We start from the raw sequence: 24,160 nt of genomic DNA on the forward strand, positions 1-24,160 counted from the left end.
TTATTTATTCATTTTAGAGAGGAGAGAGGGAGCGAGAGAGAGAGAGAGAGAGAGAGAGAGAAGGGAGGAGCAGGAAGCTTCAACTCCCATATGTGCCTTAACTGGGCAAGCCCAGGGTTTTGAACCGGGGACCTCAGCATTCCAGGTCGACGCTTTTCCACTGTACCACCACAGGTCAAGAAATAAAATATTTTTTAAAAAAAATTTTATTAAAAAAAAAAAAAGGTGGCCCTGGCCGGTTGGCTCAGCGGTAGAGCGTCGGCCTAGCGTGCGGAGGACCCGGGTTCGATTCCCGGCCAGGGCACACAGGAGAAGCGCCCATTTGCTTCTCCACCCCTCCACCGCGCTTTCCTCTCTGTCTCTCTCTTCCCCTCCCGCAGCCAAGGCTCCATTGGAGCAAAGATGGCCCAGGCGCTGGGGATGGCTCTGTGGCCTCTGCCCCAGGCGCTAGAGTGGCTCTGGTCGCAACACAGCGACGCCCAGGATGGGCAGAGCATCGCCCCCTGGTGGGCAGAGCATCGCCCCTGGTGGGCGTGCCGGGTGGATCCCGGTCGGGCGCATGCGGGAGTCTGTCTGACTGTTTCTCCCTGTTTCCAGCTTCAGAAAAATGAAAAAAAAAAAAAAAAGGTGAAGGGATTCAAAAGTACAAATTGGTAGTTACAAAATAACCACAGAGGCCTGACCAGGTGGTGGCGCAGTGGATAGAGTGTCAGACTGGGATGCTGAGGACCCAGGTTCAAGACCCCGAGGTCGCCAGCTTGAGTGTGGGCTCATCTGGTTTGAGCAAAGCTCACCAGCTTGGACCTAAGGTCGCTGGCTGGAGCAAGGGGTTACTCGGTCTGCCAAAGGCCCACGGTCAAGGCACATATGAGAAAGCAATCAATGAACAACTGTGTCGCAATGCGCAACAAAAACTATTGATTGATTCTTCTCATCTCTCCGTTCCTGTCTGTCCCTGTCTATCCCTCTCTAATTCTCTGTCTCTGTAAAAAAAAAAAAAAAAAAAAAAAAGCCACAGAGATGTAAACTATAGCATAGTAAATATAGTCAGTAATATTGTATAACTAGGTATGGTACCAGGTGGGTAGGACCACTTTGTAAAGTATATGATTATATAACCACTATGCTATACACCTGAAAGTAGTAAACTACTGAGCCTGACCAGTGGTGGTGCAGTGGATAGAGTGTCAACATGGAACGCTGAGGTCACTGGTTTAAACCCTGGGCTTTCCTGGTCAAGGCACATACAAGAAACAATCAATGAACTAAATGAAGCAACTATGAGTTGATGCTTCTCTCTTTCTTTCTCTCTCCATTCCTCCTCCTCTCTAAAAATCAATAAATATCTGTAATAATAATAATAATAATAATGAATGTCAACTGTAATTGAAAAATAAAGGAGCCCTGGCTGGCTAGCTCAGCGGTACAGCGTCGGCCCAGCATGCAGAAGTCAGGGGTTCGAATCCCAGCTAGGGTACACAGAAGTGTCCATCTGCATCTCCACCCCTCCCCCTCTCCTTCCTCTCTCTCTCTCTCTTCCCCTCCCGCAGCCGAGGCTCCATTGGAGCAAAGTTGGCCCAGGCGCTGAGGATGGCTCCATGGCCTCTGCCTCAGGCGCTAGAATGGCTCCGGTTGCAATGGAGCAATGCCCCAAATGGGCAGAGTATCACCCCTTGGTGGGCATGCTGGATGTATCCAGGTCAGGGGCATGCAGGAACCTGTCTTTCTGCCTTCCCGCTTTTCACTTCAGAAAAATACAAAAAAAAAAAAAAAAAAAAAGAAAAAAGAAAAAGAAAGGAAGCACAGGTTGGGTAGCTCCATTATGTAGAGCACTGTCTCCATATGTCAAGGTTGCAGGTTTGATCCCCATTCAGGTCACATACAAGAGTCAACGAATGGCCTGACCAGGTGATGGCAGCGTGGATAGAGCACTGAACTGGGATGTGGAGGACCCAGGTTCAAGACCTCGAGGTCACTGACTTGAGCACGGGCTCACCAGTTTGAGTGCAGGGGGAGGGGGGGGGGTCTATAATAGAAAAATAAAAGAGTCCTGGCTGGCTAGCTCAATTAGGGTCGCTGACTTGATCGTGGGATGGATCATAGATATGACCCCACAGTTGCTGGCTTGAGCAAGGGGTCACTCGCTCTGCTGTAGCCCCCAGACAAGGCACATATGAGAAAGCAGTCAGTGAACAACTAAGTTGCCATAACGAAGAATTGATGCTTCTCTTCTCTCCTTCCCATCTGTCTTTCCCTATCAGTCCTTCTGTCTGTCAAAAAAAAAAAAAAAAAAAAATCAACCAATGAATGCTTAAATAAGTGGAACAAAGTCTTCTGTCTCAAAAAAAAATTTTTAATTTCAATGTAAGAAAAATAAAAGAAAAAATACTTTTCTAATGAAAGCATGATATTAAAAAAAAGACATTTTACTATTGTATTCAATACAATAAAATGCATGAAGAGGTATGCTCTCCCTCCCAGAAGCATGCCGGAACATTTCTCTTCTCCTTCTTCCCCACAAGGGTATATCCCCTAAACTTGAAGGGTTCCCACAAAATTTACAACCACAGGAGCAATGGGCAGCCACAGCTCCTCCCAGGCTAACCCCCGAAACCTGTCTCCAATGCCCCCTTTTATCTGACTTGTCAGTGAGCCAGAGCAGCGCCAGCTAGGCTCATTTCTGTCCTATAACATTTTTAGAGAACTAAAGCAGGCCCGCCTAGGTTCCCCCAGTTGCTTCTTCTATTCTAGGCCCTTCCTTGTTTCACTGTCTCCAGCTTTAATAAATGTACTCTTAAAAAAAAAGTATATTTAGAAGATCTACATAATTCATTGACCTAATATTTTCCAAATTATTAATACATCATGTCACAAAATCACATACAAGGAAAATACTCATTTTGAATCTTGCAAAAGAAACCAATGGATTTTAATTTTAATGTAAAATGACAAAAAGTTCATTCATAAGGTTTCAGATTCCATTTTATTATTTGAGGGGGGTGACAGAGATCGAGTTGAGTGACCCCTTGCTCAAGCCAGCATCCTTGGACTTCAAGCCAGTGGCCTTGGGCTCAAGCCAGCGACCACAGGGTCATGTCTACGATCCCACGCTCAAGCCAGCAATCCCCTGCTCAAGCTAGTGAGCCCGCTCTCAAGCTGGCGACCTTGGGGTTTTGAACCTGGGTCCTTCACGTCCCAGTCCGATGCTCTATACACTGTGCCACCGCCTGGTCAGGCGTTATTTCAATATTTTTTAAAGGTGACTCTTCATTTAAAAATATATTAACATAAGTTTATTTTTTTAAGAGCAATAACTTTTTTTAATTTCTCAGTTTAAATTTCTCACGTAGTAAATACAATAGATGTAGCCCACATAAAAGCTCTTTGGGGTCCTCAATCACTTAAGGGTACAAAGGGGTCCAAGAGCAAAAGTTTGAGAACTCTTGCTATAAACCAATGAGTACTACAGAAGTAGGTATAAAGGATGGATGTTTAATTCCAAAAGAAACAAAACCCTTTACAAAAGAAAAGAAACATACTTAGAGACTGAGGAGTATATTTTTCAGTTTCTTCTTTTTTGGGGAAGAAAAAGTGAATTCAAGAAAATATAGTATTTCACTGTACTCTAGGATAAAAGGTGAACAGATTGTGATAGAAATGTGTATAACAGATAACACTAAATAGGAAGTCTGAAGTTGGACTGGGAAGGTCTTGGCTGGTAGATAATAAACTGTAGTTTGTTTATTCTATAGAAAATAGAAGACCTATCCACGCATTTGAGACTGAAGTACAATTTTTTTTAAGCCTGCATCTCCTGTGTAAAAACTTCCATATACCTAGCATATCCTTTTTTTTTTTTTTTTTTCATTCAGGTTTGAAGGATGGAGTACAAGGTTTGGCTGTGGAACAAAGCAAACTTTAACATTTGCCCATCTAACCCATGCCTCATAGGAGTGAAAGTTTGATTCAAAAGGTGAATGTACATCAAAATACATACACATTCACATTTAACAGCATGGTCCCTGCTTTATTAAAAAATGCTCAAGTAACTGGGTTTAGACTTTATCCTTTCAGTTCAAACATATGACAAATTCAGGCTGCTTCAAGTGTACTGCTATATAAACAGGACTCAAAATAGTTCTTTGTGTCTAATCTTCCTCTATCTTTTCTTGCTGTCCACTCCTAGTTACACTGCAGACAACATAATGGCATATTTCTGGAACATACTGCAGTGCTTTCAGCTCTGCTCTGCCTACACAAAAACAAAACAAATCCATAATAGGGGCCTCTGGGATTGGATGGGAAACGCCTCCAACAGGCAGACTGGTTGTTCTATGAGTCAATCAAATTATTCTTGGCAGAAAGCCAGATAAATAGAAAACAGACTTTGAAAGGAGCTAGTCTACAAGTACTTGACAATAACCTTTTTTAAAATGTTCTGCCCGGTCAGGGCACATACAAGAATCTACCAATGAATACATAAATATGGAACAAATCACTATTTCTCTCTTCTTTCCTCTCTCTAAAACTAATTTTAAAAATTTAAATGTTCTGTATTCGACCAATCTTTACACTCTTCTCTGTCTCTGTCCCTCTGCTAAAAATAAAGCAAATTATGCTAACATAAACAAGATAATTTTTTAAATGACAGAAGTAGTATCTGTTCTTTAAAAAAGACTCCTGCCATTCATTCACAGCAATGGAAAATAAACTATACTTCTCTATAATACAAATATGTTGGTTACCGAGACGCTGGCTTCTTAATAAACAATTAAAATTTAGATAAAACTACAACGAATTTTTAAACATTAAGTGCGCTATCTCTTTCTAGGGTACCAGTAAATTCCCCTTATCTCTTGCTACTTTGACAAGGTGTTACGACTTACAAGTATTTTTAAGTAGGAATTGTTGAGAACTATGACAGCACACTGCTAAGGCCAGCTACCCCCAAAACGTGCACTGGGCTTTTTAAAAGCCCTGGTATAATTTAACGTGGGGCCAGTTCAAGATGCAACAACGCATTTCGAGCTTTTGTTTTTCATAAGCAGTCCAAGCACAAAGATCCTAAAAACAAATTTTGTGATTACCAAAACCGAACTCCTTCCAAGACTTAAAGCCGCTGGATGATTATATTTTAGCTTTCCTAAATTAGGCTACCGTTTACTCCAACTACCAGCGACCTGGGATGAATTTCAGAGAACTGAAACCATGATAGGAGGCAACCGATAGGGACCCGTTGTTCATGAGCAAAAACGATGACATTCTACGGAAACATTAATTTTTGCCATCTCCCGCTTCCCTCCCGTCGCCGGTAGCAAGCTGTCTTCAGTTCACCTTTTGACCAAAGTCTGGCGCCAGGTTTCAAACACGTTTTCGCCGGCTACCAGCAAAGTGAAGCGGCGCAGGTGGGGGAAGCTTCCCACTGATCCTCGGAGGGTGGCAAGAAGGCCAAGAACGGTTTCAGGGAGCCAGCAATCCTCTTTGCCAAGGGCACTGTGTTTGCCCCACACCTCCACCCCCGAAAGTGCTATCAAACCAACGTCTTCGTTCCCATTAACGCACACTTAGACGGAGCTCTCGGTGCTCGGGGCCCAGGCGGTGCTGGTGCTAGAAAAGCCCTCAACTGCCTGAAAAAGACGCGGGCGCCAAACGAGCCGGGGAACTTACCCAGTTTCTTCCACATGGCGAGGTGACAGGCGAGGAAGCCCTTGCGGATGGCAGCGCAAACCTTCGCCGGCTCGGACGAGGTGAATCCCTTCTGCTTCTTGATGAAACTCCATAAATGCTCCCGGGCGAACTGTGCCGCCTCGCGCCCGCCGTGCCCGTCGCACACGGCAAAAAACGCCACCGAGGAACGGCGGCAGCAGCAGCGGCCGGGAGCCGGCGAGGCCCCGGCGTCCGGGGCAGGGTCGCGAGCATCTCGCGCTGCCACCGCTGGGCCTTTCCCCGAGACCGGGCCGCCGGGAAGAGCTGGCGGTGAGCGCTGAGACAGTGACGGCCGAGGCGAGGGCTTTTCTTCAGCCGTCAGCTCGGGCTCTACCACGATCTGAGTAACGTCCTCCATGTACTTCCTCCCGCCCTGGTCGGAGAAGACGCTCACTCCCAGCGAGTACAAGCCCGCCATGGCCGGCTGGCCGGGATCCCGCCGGTCCCACGCAGCCCGCCGAATCCGGCGGCGGGAGACGCAGTCCGGCGACAGCGGGCCAACTATTGTTTATCTCCGACTACGCCGAAAGGGGGGAGGGGGCGGTTCCCGAGCCTGGGAGGTAGGCGCGCTGTCCGGACTTGTCCGCGAGCGCTGGGCCGGAGCGCTAGGGCAAGAGGAGCCCGGCAGCTGCGCCTGCGCAATGCGCTTCCTCCGCCCCCGCGCCCATCACACAAATCAGACGTTCTCCCAGGCTGTCGTCACTCGGCTCTCTGGGCCGGACTAATCCGCACCCCAGTTGGAGCGAACCCGCCCTCCGCCCCCAGCCTTTGCTCCTCCCTTCAACCGCTGCTCTGCCCACTCCCAGCTCCAGCGCTGATGTCCCACAAGCCGGTTTCTTCTGTCCTTGCTGGGTGTTTTCGTCCTTTGAGTTATCCGCGCAAGCCAAGCACTTTTCAGACAACTTGGTTTGTCATCTTTGTGCGCAGTCCGGGGTCCGAATGCATTCTGCTGGCTGCGGCATTCTGCTGCCCACGTTATGGGGAAGTCATGTAGGCTTGGGCCTCCCCCAATCTGAAGAGACCTTCCATTGCTGTAAGTGAAATGGCGGGAAATCTCACTTTGAAAGGTCGTTTGTTAACAGGCTCGGGGAAAAACAATCTGCCAGCCTGACCTTTGGTGGCGCAGTGGATAAAGTATCGCTGGTTCAAATCCCAGGGTTTACCCAGTCAAGGCACACACGAAAAGCAACTACTACTACTAAGAGTTGATGCTTCAGGCTCTTCCCCTCACCCATCTCTCTCTTTCCTCTCTAAAAATTAAAATATTTTAAAGAAAAAAATGTACCACTCTTGAACTGGATTTGGATGGGGGTGTATCCGACTGGGAGGCAACGGAGGCAATCCAGTTGTGTTGTGGAGGAAATGGGGTATTTCCACCATCAGCTGCACACTCTCGTTTCACATAGCTAGGTACCTTGGAGCCTTAAAAGGGGTTTATTTTAACTAACTGTTAACAGATCTTTTCAGCTTTTATTAAACATAGTGCTTTTTCTAACGAGCCCTGCCTACAGCAGTTTACTCCTTTGGCAATATCACTTCAAGTTACCACTTTAAAATAACTTTAAAAACTGCCAGGTGCTCCAGTGCTCTAACCTCTTTGCCCAGTAGGTTACGATCTAAGCCCTAAAACCCTTGCATGGATTTCCACGGAATTAAAATAAACTTCAGAGTTATTTTAATAAACCTCAGGCAGGCTAGTATGTTCTGAGCAGCAAGCGTTCCTGTAGTGAATCAGTTTAAAAGTTCACTTTCTCAGTTTTTGGCCACTTGACCATCAACTCTCCTATGTGCCCTTGACTGTTCAGCCTTGAGATTTTCAAAAGAAATGGCAATGGGGGGAAAATGTATAAACAACTGACACAAGAAATACAAATAGAGCCTGGCTTGTGGTGGCAGAGTGGATAGCGCAGGGAGCTGGAATGATGAGGTCACAGTTGAAACCCTGGACTTGCAGGTCCAGGCATATATGATAAGCAACCAATGAACAGCTAGAGTGAAGCAACTACTTCTTGTTCCCCCTCACCCCTTTCTGTGAAATCAATTTTAAAATCTTTTTTAAAAGTGAAACAATAGCCTGACCTGTGGTGGCACAGTGGGATAAAGCGTCGACCTGGAACACTGAGGTTACCGGTTCGAAACCTTGGGCTTGCCTGGTCAAGGCACATATGGGAGTTGATGCTTCCTGCTCCTCCCCCTTCTCTCTTTCTCTCTCTCTCTCTCTCTCTCCTCTCTTTCTAAAAAATCAATAAATAAAATATTAGAAAAAAGAAACAAAAAATCCTTATGTCAATAAAAATATAAATAAGGAAAACTAGCTCAAAATGTAGAAAATATGAATAGCTCAATTTAAAAAATATAGTCAGCCCTGGCCAGTTGGCTCAGTGGTAGAGCGTCAGCCTGGCGTGCAGAGTCCCAGGTTCGATTCCCAGCCAGGGCACACAGGAGAAGCACCCATCTGCTTCTCTACTCCTCCCCCTCTCCTTCCTTTCTGTCTCTCTCTTCCCCTCCCGCAGCCAGGGCTCCATTGGAGCAATGTTGGCCCGGGCACTGAGGATGGCTCTGTGGCCTCTGCATCAGGCGCTAGAATGGCTCTGGTTGCAACAGAGCGATGCCCCAGATGGGTAGAGCATCGCCCCCTGGTGGGTGTGCTGGGTGGATCCTGGATGGGCGCATGTGGGAGTCTGACTGCCTCCCCATTTCCAAATTCAGAAAAATACAAAAAAAAATGTAGTCAAAGATATCTCCTACACCAAAATGCACTAGATCAGATGGTACCAGAATGTAAAGATATTTGGGGAAAAAGTCCCAGCTTGTTTTGAAAGGTGATCATAATCTTGTTATGAAAACCTAACAACTGGCCCTGGCTGGTGGCTCAGTAGATAGAGCATGGGCCTGAGCATATAAATGTCCCAGATTCAATTTCAGGTCGGTGCACATAGGAGAAGCCACCATCTGCTTCTCTCCCCTCTCTTTTTCCCCTCTCAGTTCAGCATGGTCCCAGGAGCCAAGGGTAGGTAGCGAGGTTGGTCCAAGCTCTGTATTCCAGCATCTGCCCTAGACCGGGATGCCAGGTGGATCCCAGTGCAGCACATGCGGGAGTCTGCCTCACTATCACCCCTCCTCTCACCTAAAAATAAATAAATAACAAATAAATAAATAAACCTAACTGTAACACTAAAAGAAAATCTTTAGACCATATTTTATAACTATAAATGCAAAAATTCTAAATGAAATATTAACAATTTTATCCACTAGCCTCCATACCACAAGACCTGCAAGAGAGAACTGTTCATGTAGATCTATATTATTCATCTCAAGCAACTTATCCACCCTTCCTTCCCTCTAGAGGTTACAGGAAGATAATTTTATCATTATAATCCTTTTTACTCAATCACAACCAGTAGCTCCAGGTCATCCATCATTACCCTGACTAACATCTCCATGCCACCCTCTACTTCTATTAATCTGATTCATTATCCCAACCATCCTAATGATTTCATTCTGAACTTTAGATTTCAACATGTTAGCCATTTCCCTTTTATTCTCACCTCTTCTCTAAATGTTCCCATCAACTTCCTGCTACAACTGAAAACTGGTTTATCACCTAGCAGAACTACCTCCCTTGTAACTTGTTAAAGGAGATCATTTTTCTTCTCATAGGTATTCTTATCTTCTAAACTGCTCCTCATGTTGCCTCTAAATCATTCCTTTTCCTCCTTCAAAAATCCAAGCTCTTTTAAAGTTAATGTTAACTGCCATTAAACAAGAAGCTGTCACCTACTGACCCTTGGTAACGCCCTGAGGCAGATGAAGGTCAGTTGAGGCCCCTGGCGCAGAAGAAAATATTTGGCCCTTTAAAAAAAGAGAGACAGGAGCCCTGGCTGGTTTGCTCAGTGGTAGCATCAGCCCAGCATGTGGAAGTCACGGGGTGGATTTCCAGCCAGGGCACACAGGAGAAGTGCCCATCTGCTTCTCCACCCTCCCCCCTCTCCTTTCTCTCTATCTCTCTCTTCCCCTCCCGCAGTCAAGGCTCCATTGGAGCAAAGTTGGCCGGGGCACTGAGGATGGCTCCATGGCCTCCACCTCAGGCGCTAGGATGGCTCTGGTTGCAATGGAGCAATGCCCCAGATGGACAGAGCATTGCCCCCTGGTGGGCATGCCGGGTGGATCCTGGTTGGGTGCACGTGGAAGTCTGTCTGTCTTGCCTCCCTGCTTCTCACTTCAGGAAAATACAAAAAAAAATAGTATGTACTATTAATATTAAAATAGCACATATGAAACCAAACTTAGTGTTATTAGAAAAAAGTATAAAGTTGGGGTTTTGTGGGGACTTTCAGAAGTCAGGGCCCAGGGCTCGCACCTGGTATGCTGGCCATTAAATCCACCTCTGGTAATGCCCTTTCATTTGTTTATGACTGTCTTCATTTCTTCCACTATTCTTCCCTTATTTTATTTTATTTTTTTTTACAGGGACAGAGAGTCAGAAAGAGGGATAGACAGGGACAGACAGACAGGAACAGAGAGAGATGAGAAGCATCAATCATCAGTTTTTCGTTGCGACACCTTAGTTGTTCATTGATTGCTTTCTCATATGTGCCTTGACCGTGGGCCTTCAGCAGGCCAAGCAACCCCTTGCTTGAGCCAGCGACCTTGGGTTGAAGCTGGTGAGCTTTTTTTGCTCAAGCCAGATGAGCCCGTGCTCAAGCTGGCGACCTTGAGGTCTCGAACCTGGGTCCTTCCGCATCCCAGTCTGACACTCTACCCACTGTGCCACCACCTGGTCAGGCTCTTCCACTATTCTTGTCTCTTCTCAGCCACTTTATTTTTCAAAATATTACCCACATTTTCCATCCAACACCCACCCTGGATTCTCATTTCCTCATCCTTCTCTTCCTGGTGAAGGGCCATCCACTTACTATTAAAAGCAATCCTTCCACTTGTGTTCTAGATCCTTTCTTGTTCTTATTTCATCAATTTCTCCTTTTCTACTAAGTCATTTCCATCTATGTACAAACATATTCTGGTTTCTATTTTAATAACAGCAACAACAAAACTATCTTAATCCTTATACTATCCTGTTTATCTGCTTCCCTTAACAGGAGTAACTTTTTTGTGTGTGTGACAGAGAGAGACAGAGAGAGGACAGATAGGGACAGACAGACAGGAAGGGAGAGAGATGAGTAGCATCAATTCTTCATTGTGGCACCTTAGTTGTTCATTGATTGCTTTCTCATATGTGCTTTGACCAGGGGGCTACAGCAGAGCAAGTGGCCCCTTGCTCAAGCCAGCGAGCTTGGGCTCAAGCCAGCAACCTTGGGCTTTAAGCCAGTAACCTTTGGGCTCAAGCCAGCGGCCATGTGGTCATGTCTCTGATTCCACGCTCAAGCCACCAACCCTGTGTTCAAGCTGGTGAGTCTGTGCTCAAGCCGGCGACCTCAGAGTTTTGAACCTGGATCCTCTGTGTCCCAGTCCAACACTCTATCCACTGTGCCACTGCCTGATCAGGCTATTTATTTATTTATTTTAAGCAGGAGAGACAGGTAGAACAAGAGATGAGGAGCATCAACTCGTAGTTGTGTCACTTTAGTTGTTCATTGACTGCTTCACATATATGCCTTGACAGGGGCACAAGGGGGCCTCAAGCTGAGCCAGTGACCCCTTGCTCAAATCAGCGACCTTGGACTTCAAGCAAGTGACCATGGGATGATCCCATGCTCCAGTTGGCGACCTCATACTCTAGCTGGTGAGCCTGTGCTGAAACTGGAAGACCCCGCACTCAAGCTGGCAACCTAGGGGTTTCGAACCTGGGACTTCAGCATCACAGGCTGACACTCTTGTCACTTGATTAAATTTTCTCAGTTTTATACTTTACCTTACTTTCCTACAATCTGTGCTCCATCCTCTTTACTTTACAAAAAATCCACTTACTTCCTAATTACCAAAATTAATCCCAATTCTCTTGTCATTGATTTCTCTGCTTAGCTAAAACTTTTTACCACAAATATACATCTGTACATGAAACATTTTCTTTTTACTTACATTAACATATTAATTTGCCAACCTTTTGATGTAGGGTCAAGACCTTGTCTTTGAAAAATGAGTCCACTGTTTGGAGTTTAGCATCCCTTCTTTTTCCATAAACAACATCAACAGTGCATCACCTATTATTTTCAGTTCTGAATTCTTTAAAGTGAAACAAGAGCCTGACCAGGTGGTGGCGCAGTAGATAGAGCGTTGGCCTGGGACCCTGAGGACCCAGGTTTGAAACCCCGAGGTCTCAGACTTGAGTGTGGGCTAACCAGCTTGAGTGCGTGGTCAATGTCTTGGGCATAGGATCATAGACATGACCCTATGCTCGCTGGCTTAAGCCCAAAGGTCACTGGCTTGAGCAAGCTTGAACACAGGGTTGGTGGCTTGAGCATGGAATCAGAGACATGACCAGTGGTCATTGGCTCAACTGGGACCTCCCAGTCAAGACACAAATGAGAAAGCAATCAATGCCCTGGCCAGATAACTCTGGTTAGAGCATTGTCCTGAAGCACAGAGGTTGCCAGTTCGATTCCCGGTCAGGGTCCATATAGGAACAGGTGGATACGCCTTTTTTTCTCTGTCTACCTCCCTAAAGTTAATAAATAAAAATATCTTTAAAATAGAGAAAAAGCAATCAGTGAACAATTAAAGTGCTGCAACTACAAGTTGATGCTTCTCATCTCTCTCCCTTCCTCCCTCCCTCCCTCTCTCTCTCTCTCTCTCTCTCTAAAAAATAAATAAAGTGGAACAAGAACTTAAAAACATATGCAAAATGCTCTCAGTGCAGAATCCTTCTGGATTTTTTACTTTTTTAAAGACTTTATTCATTTTAGAAAGGAGAGAGAGAGAGAAGGGGGGAAAAGCAGGACACATCAACTCCCATAGTGTTGTCTTTATTAAATCTGTCTAAGGTATTCATTTTAATTCAAAAAAAATTTTTTTTAGAATTTATTTATTCATTTTTAGAGAGAGAGGAGAGAAAGAGAGAGAGGAAGAAGCAGGGGGGGGCAGGAAGCATCAACTCCCACATGTGCCTTGACCAGGCATGCCCAGGCTTCAGACCTGAGTCATCAGCGTTCCTGAGTCATCAGCGTTCCATGTCAATGCTTTATAGCCTCTGCACCACCAATTTTCAAAGAGAGAATTTATTTTCCTCCACTTATAGTTTATTATGCTATGCAACATTTAATTAAATGTTCATTAACAGAACTTTAACAAACAGGTTTGCGAATCAGCATTCACTCAACATGTAAAAGCAGTAGTGTGTGTGGACATATCAAAGAACTGAAGCCTAGCCCCGAAAGTTCAGCGTGCATTGAGTATCAGATTGTCTTTTTTAGAGGCAATGGAGAGAGCACTAATTAGGCAAATCGTTTAAGCAGTGATTGGTAGAAAGAGCTTCTGTTCTGTAATTATTCTTGGAAATACTTTGATGAAAAATGAGGTTAGTCTTAGAACTTAAAAGAAATGACTATTTTTTTTTAAATTTTATTTATTCATTTTAGAGAGGAGAGAGAGAGGGAGACAGAGAGAGAGAGAGAAGAGAGAGACGGGGGAGGAGCAGGAAGCATCAACTCCCATATATGCCTTGACCAGACAAGCCCAGGGTTTTGAACCGGCGACCTGAGCATTTCCAGGTCGACGCTTTATCCACTGCGCCACCACAGGTCAGGCGACTATCTTTTTTTTTAACCCTGTGCGCTGCACTTAGGCCACTCGCACCTCCACCCCACCCCCACCCCCATTCCTCCCCTCCTCTCCTTCCTGCAGCTAGGACTTTAAGGTGGATTAGCCTTCCTGGCTCTTCCTTTCCTTTTACCCCCTGCTCTGGCTCACTCTGGCTTGCTCTGACCCCAGGCAATGACTATCTTTGTAATGAGAACAATATAGCTTACTCTGCCTACTTTGTATACAGTAAATTTACCTGAAATGTGTTCTGATATTACAGTAGACAGTTTGTTTTTTCCTGTTCAGCATCCATTCACCCTTCTTTTAGTAAAATGATATGATGATTTTCTTCTGGGAAATCACTCCCTCCCCCAGACTCTAGCTATGTCATTATGTAGCATTGATCCCAAACCCAGCTCTAGGAGAGAGCCCAGATTGGGTAGGCCAGTCAACATATTCCATCTCTATGGCCTTGTGATGAGTTCATTAATGAACACACTACCTGATGGGAAGTCAATGACATATGAATAGACATTTGCTGGGGCTTCTGGGAGAGAAAAACTTCTCTCTAGTAATAGATCTATTGGAAGAGACTTGAAACTCAGGACTTGGTGACTATGAATGTGAAGTTGGGACTGTTGCAGCCATTCTGCTATCAGGAAGGAAACCATCCTGAAGATGAAGCTAGCGCTAAGAGGAAGATCTGGGCGGAAGGTCCAGGTGACATTATTTGAACTTCGAATAAAGTTGTAATCATCCCTGGAAACTACCAACAATCTTTTTAGTTACCTTTTCTTTTTTAAAAGATTTTATTTATTGATTTTAGTAAAGAGGATATAAAGAGAGAAAGGCAGAGGGAGGAGCAGGAAGCATCAACTCATAGTAGTTGCTTCTCTTCTCGTATGTGCCTTGACTGGGCAAGCCAGGGGTTTAGAACTGGCAACCTCAGCATTTCAGGTTGACACTTTATTCACTGTACCACCACAGGTCAGGCAAGTTTCCCTTTCTAATAAAACCAGTTTGCCTTGGATTTTTCTTCACTTACAACATAAAGAATATAAACTATGTATGATGTCCAGGAGATACTAGACTTATTGGGATGATCACTTTGTAAGTTATATAAATATCTAATCACTACGTTGTACACCTAAAAGTAGTATAATATTGCATGTCAACTGTAATTGATTTTTTTTTTAATTAATGGAAAAAAAGAATCTTAGCTTGGCCTGTGGTGGCACATTGGATAAAGCATCAACCTGGAACACTGTCACTGGTTCAAAACCCTGGGCTTGCCTAGTCAAGGCACATACAACAAGCAATCAATGAACAACTAAAGTGAAACAACTATGAGTTGATACTTCTCGTTCCCCACCCCTCTTCTCTCTCTGCAAAATCAATAAATAAAATGATTAAAAAAAAAAAAAAGAATCTAAAGACCCTGGCTGAGTTTCTCAGTGGATATAGCATTGTCCTGGCATGTGGACGTCCCAAGTTCGATCCCCATCCAGGACACATATGAGAAGTGACCATCTGCTTCTCTCCCCCTACCTCTCCCCTCCTCTCTCTTTTCCCCTCTCGCATCTCAGTTGGTCCAAGCATCAGCCTCAGGTGCTGAGGATAGCTTGGTTGATTCAAGCATCGCCGCAGATGGGTTGCCTGGTAGGGTGCATGCAGGAGTCTGCCTCACTATCTTCCCTTCTCTCACTTAACAAAAAAAAGAATCTTAAAAAAAAAAATCATTGACAAAAATAGAAATCTATTCCTATCAAAAGGGAACTGGGAATGGCCTGTAACCAGTATGTTGGTCTTGTTTGGGCACTGAACTATTCTGCATTATTCTGTGTTTCAGTGCTGCTTTCCTCCCAGGTGGCCTGTTCTGAGATTTCTGCTTCTTTGTGTTCCTCTTTAATATGTCCTCGTTTTGCTTACTCAGTTTTTATATACTGAGACTTTATTTATTGATTTATTTATGGCAGAAAATTATTTTTATGTTCACTGGCTTGTCATTCCCAGAAATTCCTATTACTTCATGACCTTTCACTCAAAAACTCATGAACTCATTTTGAGTTAACTCAGAAAAGTGATATTAGAGGGAAAAAAAAGAGTAAATACTCAACTTTTTAGGTTTTTAAAAACCTCAGTATGCAAAAACATACATACATTAGAACCAGTTTCTTTGTGCAATGAATGTGATAAAGATTTTACAAACTGGCCTTGGCCATTTGGCTCAGCAGTAAAGTGTCAGCCCCACAATTGGAAGTCCCAGGTTTGATTTCCAGTCAGGGCACACAGGAGAAGTGACCATCTATTTCTCCACCCCTCTCTCTCCCCATTCTCTCTTTCTCTCTCTCTCCCTCCCCTCCGCTCTGCAGCCAAGGCTTGAATGGTTCAAGCAATTTGGCCCCGGGTGCTGAAAATGGCTACATGACCTCAGGTGCTGAAATAGCTCAGGGTTGAGCAACAGAGCAGCAGTCCCAGATGGGAAGAGCATCGCCCTCTAGTGGGCATGCTGGGTGGATCCTGGTCAGCGCACATGCGGGAGTCTCTCTGTCACCCTGCCTCCCCACCTCTCACCTAATAAAAATTAAAAAAAAAAAATTTACAGCCTGACCAGGCAGTGGCGCAGTAGATAGAGCGTCGGAATGGGATATGGAAGACCCATATTCGAGACCCTGAGGTCGCCAGCTTGAGCGCGGGCTCATCTGGTTTGAGCAAGACTCACCAGCTTGAGCCCAAGGTTGCTGGCTTGAGCATGGGGTCACTCGGTCTGCTGTAGCCCCCCCCCCCCCCCGTCAAGGCATATATGAGAAATCAATCAATGAACAACTAAGGAGCTGCAATGAAGAATTGATGTTTCTCATCTCTCTCCCTTCCTGTCTGTCTGTCCCTATCTGTCCCTCTCTCTGACTCTGTCTCTGCCACACACACACAAAAAAAGATTTTACAAACTTACAAGAAAACATATGCAAGGATGTTCATTTTATTGTCGTCTGCAATAGCAAAAATTTAAAACATCTACCAATAGTGGAATAGATAAAAAAAAATGTGGTACATTTATGGGGCTGGGATAGTGTTTACAAGGAATGTTGTTTTAGGGATAGTGTATCAGACATTAGTTGACTGACCCATCAACCATCTCCAATTTCTTTCTACATTTTCTTACCTTCTCGATGAAGAATAAAAAGACTAAATACTCTCTTAAATTCCATTCCATCTCAGGGGTAGTCAACCTTTTTATACCTACCGCCCACTTTTGTATCTCTGTTAGTAGTAAAATCTTCTAACCACCCACTGGTTCCACATTAATGGTGATTTATAAAGTAGGGAAGTAACTTTACTTTATAAAATTTATAAAGCAGAGTTACAGCAAGTTAAAGCATGTAATAATAATTATTATGCCCTGGCCGGTTGGCTCAGCGGTAGAGCGTCGGCCTAGCGCGCGGAGGACCCGGGTTCGATTCCCGGCCAGGGCACATAGGAGAAGCGCCCATTTGCTTCTCCACCCCTCCGCCGCACCTTCCTCTCTGTCTCTCTCTTCCCCTCCCGCAGCCAAGGCTCCATTGGAGCAAAGATGGCCCGGGCGCTGGGGATGGCTCTGTGGCCTCTGCCCCAGGCGCTAGAGTGGCTCTGGTCGCAACATGGCGACGCCCAGGATGGGCAGAGCATCGCCCCCTGGTGGGCAGAGCGTCGCCCCCTGGTGGGCGTGCCGGGTGGATCCTGGTCGGGCACATGCGGGAGTCTGTCTGACTGTCTCTCCCTGTTTCCAGCTTCAGAAAAATGCAAAAAATAAATAAATAAATAAATAAATAAATAAAAAATAATAATAATAATTATTTACCAAGTACTTTATGTCGGATTTTTGCTAACTTTGGCAGAATAAATCTTTATAAGACAACTTACTATAGTTAAATCTATTTTTTAATTTATACTTTGGTTGCTCCACTACCGCCCATCATGAAAGCTGGAACGCCCACTAGTGGGCGGTAGGGACCAGGTTGACTACCACTGATAGGCCATGGGACAATGATTAATGAGATTTAAATGGAAGTTTGTAGGGAGATTCTGGAGATAAATGCAGCTGGCACTGCAATTTCTCCAGTATACTACCATGAAGGAATGCCAAGAGATGTACAGATATTCAACACTTACCTGGCAGAGGAGATACCACGATCACAAAGGTGGTTTTCCCAGGGCAAGGTTTATCCATTGAACTCCAGATGTGCTAACCTCTGTGATTTCCCCAAATGTGGGAAATTCAACTGTAGAAAAATGGCTGAGAGATAAAACTTGCCTTGAGACAAGTCTTTGGTGTGGACTTCAGAACGCCAAGTCCTGCGGGGGCAGAACTCTGCTCCGCAAGCACTATGATTGTTTATAGGAAGCAGCTGATCCCTATAGCCATTTTCCTACACTCCTGGGGACATTGATTGATTATCTTTCTCTGCACCTGAATTCACTGTAGACTAATTTAACCCAGGTTCTGCTAATCTTCTTGATAAGCAGAGACCAATAAATACGATGAGGCTGGGAGTGTTCTGTACCCATCTTTTCTCTATGTTGTGTCTTGTGTGGTTTTTTGTTTGTTTGTTTGTTTGTTTACAGAGACAGAGAGAGAGTCAGAGGGATAGACAGGGACAGACAGACAGGAATGAAGACAGGTGAGAAGCATCAATCATTAGTTTTTCGTTGCGCGTTGCGACTTCTTAGATGTTCATTGATTGCTTTCTCATATGTGCCTTGACCACGAGCCTTCAGCAGACTGAGTAACCCCTTGCTGGAGCCAGCGACCCTGGGTCCAAGCTGGTGAGCTTTTGCTCAGGCCAGATGAGCCCACGCTCAAGCTGGCGACCTCAGGGTCTCGAACCTGGGTCCTTCCACATCCCAGTCCAACGCTCGAGCAGGGGGTTACACAGTCAAGGCATGTATGAGAGAGCAATCGATGAACAACTAAGGTGTTGCAATGCGCAATGAAAAACTAATGATTGATGCTTCTCATCTCTCTCCGTTCCTGTCTGTCTGTCCCTGTCTATCCCTCTCTCTGACTCACTGTCTCTGTAAAAAAAATAATAAATAAAAAAAATTTAAAATAAGAGGTAATGGGATGTCAAATTTATCTGTGATATTTTATTTAATTTAAAATAGGTTAAATTATGACAAAAATGTTAATAATCTTTAATCCTTGGTAGTGAGGGCATAGATATTCATTTTTCTCTATATTTTTGTGTTTAAAAATTTTTCTTGCCCTGGCTGGATAGCTCAGTTGATTAGAGCATCATCCTAAAGCATATATATTATATATTATAGAGGTTGCTGGTTTGATTTCCAGTCAGTGCACATACAGGAGTAGTTCAATATTTCTGTCTGTCTCTCTTCCTCCCTTTCTCTCCCACTAAAATCAATAAATAAACATTTTTTAAACATTTCTCAGAGATAAGGCAAATGGCCTAACCTGTGGTGGTGCAGGGAATAAAGCGTTGACCTGGAATGCTGAGGTGGCTGGTTCGAAACCCTGGGCTTGCCCAGTCAAGGTACATATGAGAAGAAACTACAAGTTGATGCTTCATGCTCTTTTCCTCCCTTCTCCCAAATCAATAAATAAAATATTTTTTAAAAGAGAGAAAGAGATAAGGCAAATGATTCCAAAGGCTGTATGAGAACTAAATGAGAAACTAAAGAGCTTAGATACTGGTGTATGTCTGACCCTCTCTGCAAGCAAAGCCTGTGGCGGGGGGGGGGGGGGGGGTATATTGAATTCCACCAGATAGGTTGAGGATCAGACACAACAAGGGGTGTGCCTCATTTTCCTGGGAAGATAGTCATCACCTAAGTTTTATATCCACTTTGCCCAGCGAGGTGAGGCATCAGGAGAGTAGAATTAGTTGCTTTGGGGATTTAGGAAGATGCATCCAAAAAACCTAACGGTTCCCACACAACCCAGGGTGTCATGAAAAGCAGCAGGAAAGGCAATCTTAGCACATGCCAGACCACATGAGTGATGACTTATGACCATTTGCCACTTTCATCACTCCAGTAAAGCTCCTCATATGGGAGACCCTGAATGGGATCAGCCTATTGGAATTATTTGAAAGAACATTCAATTTATTAAAATGAATCTTTCATTAACTTGGTGAAGTGGGGTATTAAACACGAACTTAATTATAAAATATAAATTTACATTGCTTGCACAACATCTGGATGTCTTTATTCTCTCCAGGACATATTTTTGCAGAATATTATGTACTATATAGATCCTTGTTTTGTGTGTGTGTGGAGGGGTGCCATCTTAAGCATCCTCTACTCTCATTTTTGCATATCTTTTATTAGGTAGGTGTCTTTCTTTTGATCCAATTAGAAAGAAATTTTCAAAACCCCTTTTGGGAATCACTGTAAACAGAAGGCCAACAAATTGCCTATGTGATAAATCCACTGCAGTGGTCTTCTGGCTTTAAGGGTATAGCACATGCATACAGAGAGAAAGAGAAGGTAGGCACCATCTCCTACTCAGATATCCTTTCTGTCTCTAAGAATCTGCCAGGCATAGGGTTGTGAGAAACACACAAGAGACATTGGAGGATGCAGACAGAACACAAAGCCTATTGTGGAAAAAGTCCCCTAAGCTCTCATTATCCCATGGAGAGGCAAGCTTGGGTTAGGCACATCTGGACATTCTGCAAATAATGCTCCAGGGAAACCCCTGCCCCCAAGATGCTCTATGTATCACAGGGAAATGGGAGGGAGTGGGGTATACTAATCAACCAGAGTTTTATAGTTTGAGGAGCAGCCATGAATACAAGAGGGACATTCTGTGGGACAGTTGTCTGAGGTTCAAACATCAGTGCTGGTATCTGCTAGAAACGTTGTAGCCCTTCCTGCTCAGCCAGCTCAGTTCTGCTGAGCCAGGTCTTTGCTAGGCTACTCAAGGGTAGAGGGAATTGCTTTAGTAATCCAATAGATCAGGGGTCGGGAACCTATGGCTTGCGAGCCAGATGTGGCTCTTTTGATGGCTGCATCTGGCTCGCAGACAAATCTTTAATAAAACAATAATAAAGTTAAAAATATAAAACATTCTCATGTATTACAATCCATTCATTTCTTACCGCTCATGTTCATGGTTGCGGGCAGCTGGAGCCAATCACAGCTGTCCTCTGGGACAACACCAAATTTTTACTGGATAATGCCTAACGTACACGGGTTGTTGTATGGCTCTCACGGAATTACATTTTAAAATATGTGGCATTCATGGCTCTCTCAGCCAAAAAGGTTCCCAACCACTGAAACAGATAAAGGAAGGGTTTGCCTGCTCTCATTTCTAAATTTGGGGTTTAAATTGAAGACAATTACTAATAGGAAATGAGCCCTGGCTGGGTACTTGGCTGAAGTATCAACCTGATATATTGAGGTTGTGAGTTCAATCCCTGGTCCAAGGCATATACAAGAATCAACCAACGAATGCATAAATAAGTGGGACCCCAAATGAATGTTTCTTTCTCTCCCTTCCTTTCTCTCCACATCAATCTATAATTTTTTCTTTTTTTACAGGGACAGAGAGAGAGTCAGAGAGAGGGATAGATAGGGACAGACAGACAGGAACGGAGAGAGATGAGAAGCATCAATCATCAGTTTTTTGTTGCGACACCTTAGTTGTTCATTGATTGCTTTCTCATATGTGCCTTGACCGCGAGCCTTCAGTAAACCAAGTAACCCCTTGCTCGAGCCAGTGATCTTGGGTCAAAGCTGGTGAGCTTTTTTTTTTTTTTTTTTTTTTTCATCTTTTCTGAAGCTGGAAACAGGGAGAGACAGTCAGACAGACTCCCGCATGCGCCCGACCGGGATCCACCCGGCACGCCCACCAGGGGGCGACGCTCTGCCCACCAGGGGGCGATGCTCTGCCCATCCTGGGCGTCGCCATGTTGCGACCCTCCTGGGTGTCGCCATATTGCGACCAGAGCCACTCTAGCGCCTGGGGCAGAGGCCACAGAGCCATCCCCAGCGCCCGGGCCATCTTTTGCTCCAATGGAGCCTTGGCTGCGGGAGGGGAAGAGAGAGACAGAGAGGAAGGCGCGGCGGAGGGGTGGAGAAGCAAATGGGCGCCTCTCCTATGTGCCCTGGCCGGGAATCGAACCCGGGTCCTCCGCACGCTAGGCCGACGCTCTACCGCTGAGCCAACCGGCCAGGGCTGGTGAGCTTTTTTTTGCTCAAGCCAGATGAGCCCACGCTCAAACTGGCAACCTCGGAGTCTCGAACCTGGGTCCTTCCACATCCCAGTCCAACGCTCTATCCACTGCGCCACTGTCTGGTCAGGCTCCATTTATAAAATTTTTAAAATATATATTTAAAGAAGAGAATGAGCCACTTATGGAGGTAGATAGCATTGAAAATTGATTGGCAGTAATTGGTGTAGTGGGGATTGGGTCAGAAAAATAAAAGGTGCCACTACAAGGAAGGACCATGTCAGATCTATAAAAGGGAATTGTTATACAAATTCTGTGATGAAATCCTTGGTGTTCTAGGCCCTGGCTGGTTGACTCAGTGGTAGAGTGCCAGCCCAGCATGTGGATGTCCCAGGTTCAATTCCTGGTCAGGGCACACAGGAAAAGTGCCCATCTGCTTCTCCACTTCACCCCCTCTCACTTCTCTCTCTCTCTGTCTCCTTGTCACCTCCTGCAGTCATGGCTCAGTTGGAGCGAGTTGACCCCGGGCGCTGAGGATGGCTTCATGATCTCCACCCAGGCACTAAGAAGAGTTTGGTTGCTGAGCAATGGAGCAATGCCCCAGATGGGAAGAGCATTGCCCCCTAGTGGGCTTGGCGGGTAGATACCGGTCAGGGTGCATGCAGTAGTCTGTATTTCTTCTCCCCTCCTCTCACTGAATAAAAACAATAAAAAAATAAAATAAAATATCTCTGCTGTTCTAGAAATGTTTCACTATTGATATCTTCATTTTTCCAGAACCAGGGCTTCCCATGTTAGTCCTTGAGCTAGGCAAAATATCCTAAGCATGGTCAAAGGTATCTCTATCTTGTGGAACTGCCCCAGAACAGTTCTGCTTATATACTATTGGCCAGATCTTACTCACATGGCCATGCCTAACTTATAGAAGATTGGGAAATAAACACCTTTTTCTAAATGAGCCATAAATAAAAATTCTATGACAATCTATGCCAAACCCCTCCAACAGCATAAAAAAGGATTTATTGGCCCTGGCCGGTTGGCTCAGCGGTAGAGCATTGGCCTGATGTGTGGAAGTCTTGGGTTCAATTCCTGGCCAGGGCACACAGGAGAAGCACCCATCTGCTTCTCCACCCTTTTCCCTCTTCTTTCTATCTCTCTCTTCCCCTCCCTCAGCCAAAGCTCCATTGAAGCAAAGTTGGCCCAGGCACTGAGGATGGCTCCATGCCCTCCACCTCAGGCACTAGAATGACTCCTGTCACAAAGGAGCAATGCCCCAGATAGGCAGAGCATTGTTCCCTAGTGGGCTTGCCAGGTGGATCCCAGTCGAGCGCATGTGGGAGTCTGTCTTTCTTCCTACTTGCTTTTTCAGAAAAATAGAAAAAAAGAAAAAAGAAAAGAAAAGGATTTGTTATACAAATACTGTATAGGGATATCTCACAGAACCAGAGTGCAAGTTTGATAGGGACCTTAAATCAGGACTGGTCAGGAACCAAGGCTCTCTTTTTCTTTCTAGGTGAGAAAAGGCCTCAACTATGCCTTTATCAGTAGATCAACCCTTTGCTTACTCATCAGCACACATGCACTCAGCAACTATTTACAGAGCACTTACCATAAACTAGGACTGTTCCAGGCACTGGAGATAGAGAAGAGTATTAAACAGTTAAAACCACATATTCCCCAAAATGTTTATATGAGCCCCTCAAATCTATATGTCCTTTAAATTCCAAAGGTCCATAATTTCTAGATCTTCTGTTTCTATTTCTCATTTTTCGACAGGATTATTGGAGGGGTTTTTTTGTGTGTGTTTGTTTTAATTAAGGGAGAGGCGGGGAGGCAGAGTGACTGACTCCCACATGCGCCCCAACCAGGATCCACTGGCAAGCACCCTACAGGGCGATGCTCTGCCCATCTGAAGCAACTGCTCCATTGCTCAGCAACTGAGCTATTTCAGCGCCTGATGTGAGGCCATGGAGCCATCCTCAGCGCTCGGAGCCAACTTGCTTGAATCGAGCTGTGGCTGTGGGAGGAGGAGGGAGAGAGAGAAAGAGAGAGAAAGATGGGGAAGGGGTGGAGAAACAGGTGGTCACTTCTCCTGTGTGCCCTAATTGGAATCAAACCTGGGACTTCCACACATTGGGTTAACACTCTACCGCTTAGTCAACTGATCAGTACAAGGTCTTTTTTTTTTTTTTAAGTGAGGGGAGGGAGATCGTGAGACAGACTCCCACATACGCTCCAACTGGGATCTACCCAGCAACCCCCATTTGGGGCTGAGGCTCAATCAACTGAGCTATGTTTAGCACCAGAGTCTGACACATTCAGACCAACAGAGCTATCCTCAGAGCCCAGTGCCGATGCTCAAACCAATCAAGCCACTGCCTGCGAGAGCAAAAGAAGGAAAAGAGGGGAGAGAGAGAGAAAGAGAAGCAGATGGTAGCTTAGCTTCTCTTGTGTGCCCTGAGCAGGAATCCAACCTGGAATATCTGTATGCCCACTGACACTCTATCCACTGAGCTAGCTAGCCAGGGCGAATAGAGGTCTCAAAACTCCAAAGAAAATTGGTTTCAGGTTGGAATTGTTCGGCC

General features: G+C 45.0%; 1 protein-coding gene, 1 long non-coding RNA gene and 1 other non-coding gene across 3 annotated transcripts in view; 2 read left to right on the forward strand and 1 right to left on the reverse strand.

The window, feature by feature from the left end:
- Positions 1-6,341, reverse strand: part of PPM1D (protein phosphatase, Mg2+/Mn2+ dependent 1D) — a 61,427-nt gene extending 55,086 nt beyond the window's left edge. The window contains exon 1 of the mRNA XM_066262745.1: positions 5,668-6,341. Coding sequence (XP_066118842.1) covers positions 5,668-6,124 — 457 coding nt within the window. The 5' untranslated portion in view covers positions 6,125-6,341. The remainder of the gene's footprint in view (positions 1-5,667) is intronic.
- Positions 6,342-6,521: 180 nt separating this feature from the next.
- LOC136326583 (uncharacterized) lies at positions 6,522-22,255 on the forward strand. The gene is made up of 3 exons (XR_010729477.1): positions 6,522-6,739; positions 11,330-11,449; positions 22,072-22,255. It is a non-coding gene; the product is annotated as an uncharacterized lncRNA (long non-coding RNA).
- On the forward strand, positions 17,546-17,712 carry LOC136327667 (U1 spliceosomal RNA). The gene has a single exon (XR_010729841.1). It is a non-coding gene; the product is annotated as a U1 spliceosomal RNA (small nuclear RNA).
- Positions 22,256-24,160: the final 1,905 nt, after the last annotated feature.

The sequence above is a fragment of the Saccopteryx bilineata genome, chromosome 2 (genome assembly GCF_036850765.1).
Source record: "Saccopteryx bilineata isolate mSacBil1 chromosome 2, mSacBil1_pri_phased_curated, whole genome shotgun sequence".
NCBI classification, from domain to species: Eukaryota; Metazoa; Chordata; class Mammalia; order Chiroptera; family Emballonuridae; genus Saccopteryx; species Saccopteryx bilineata.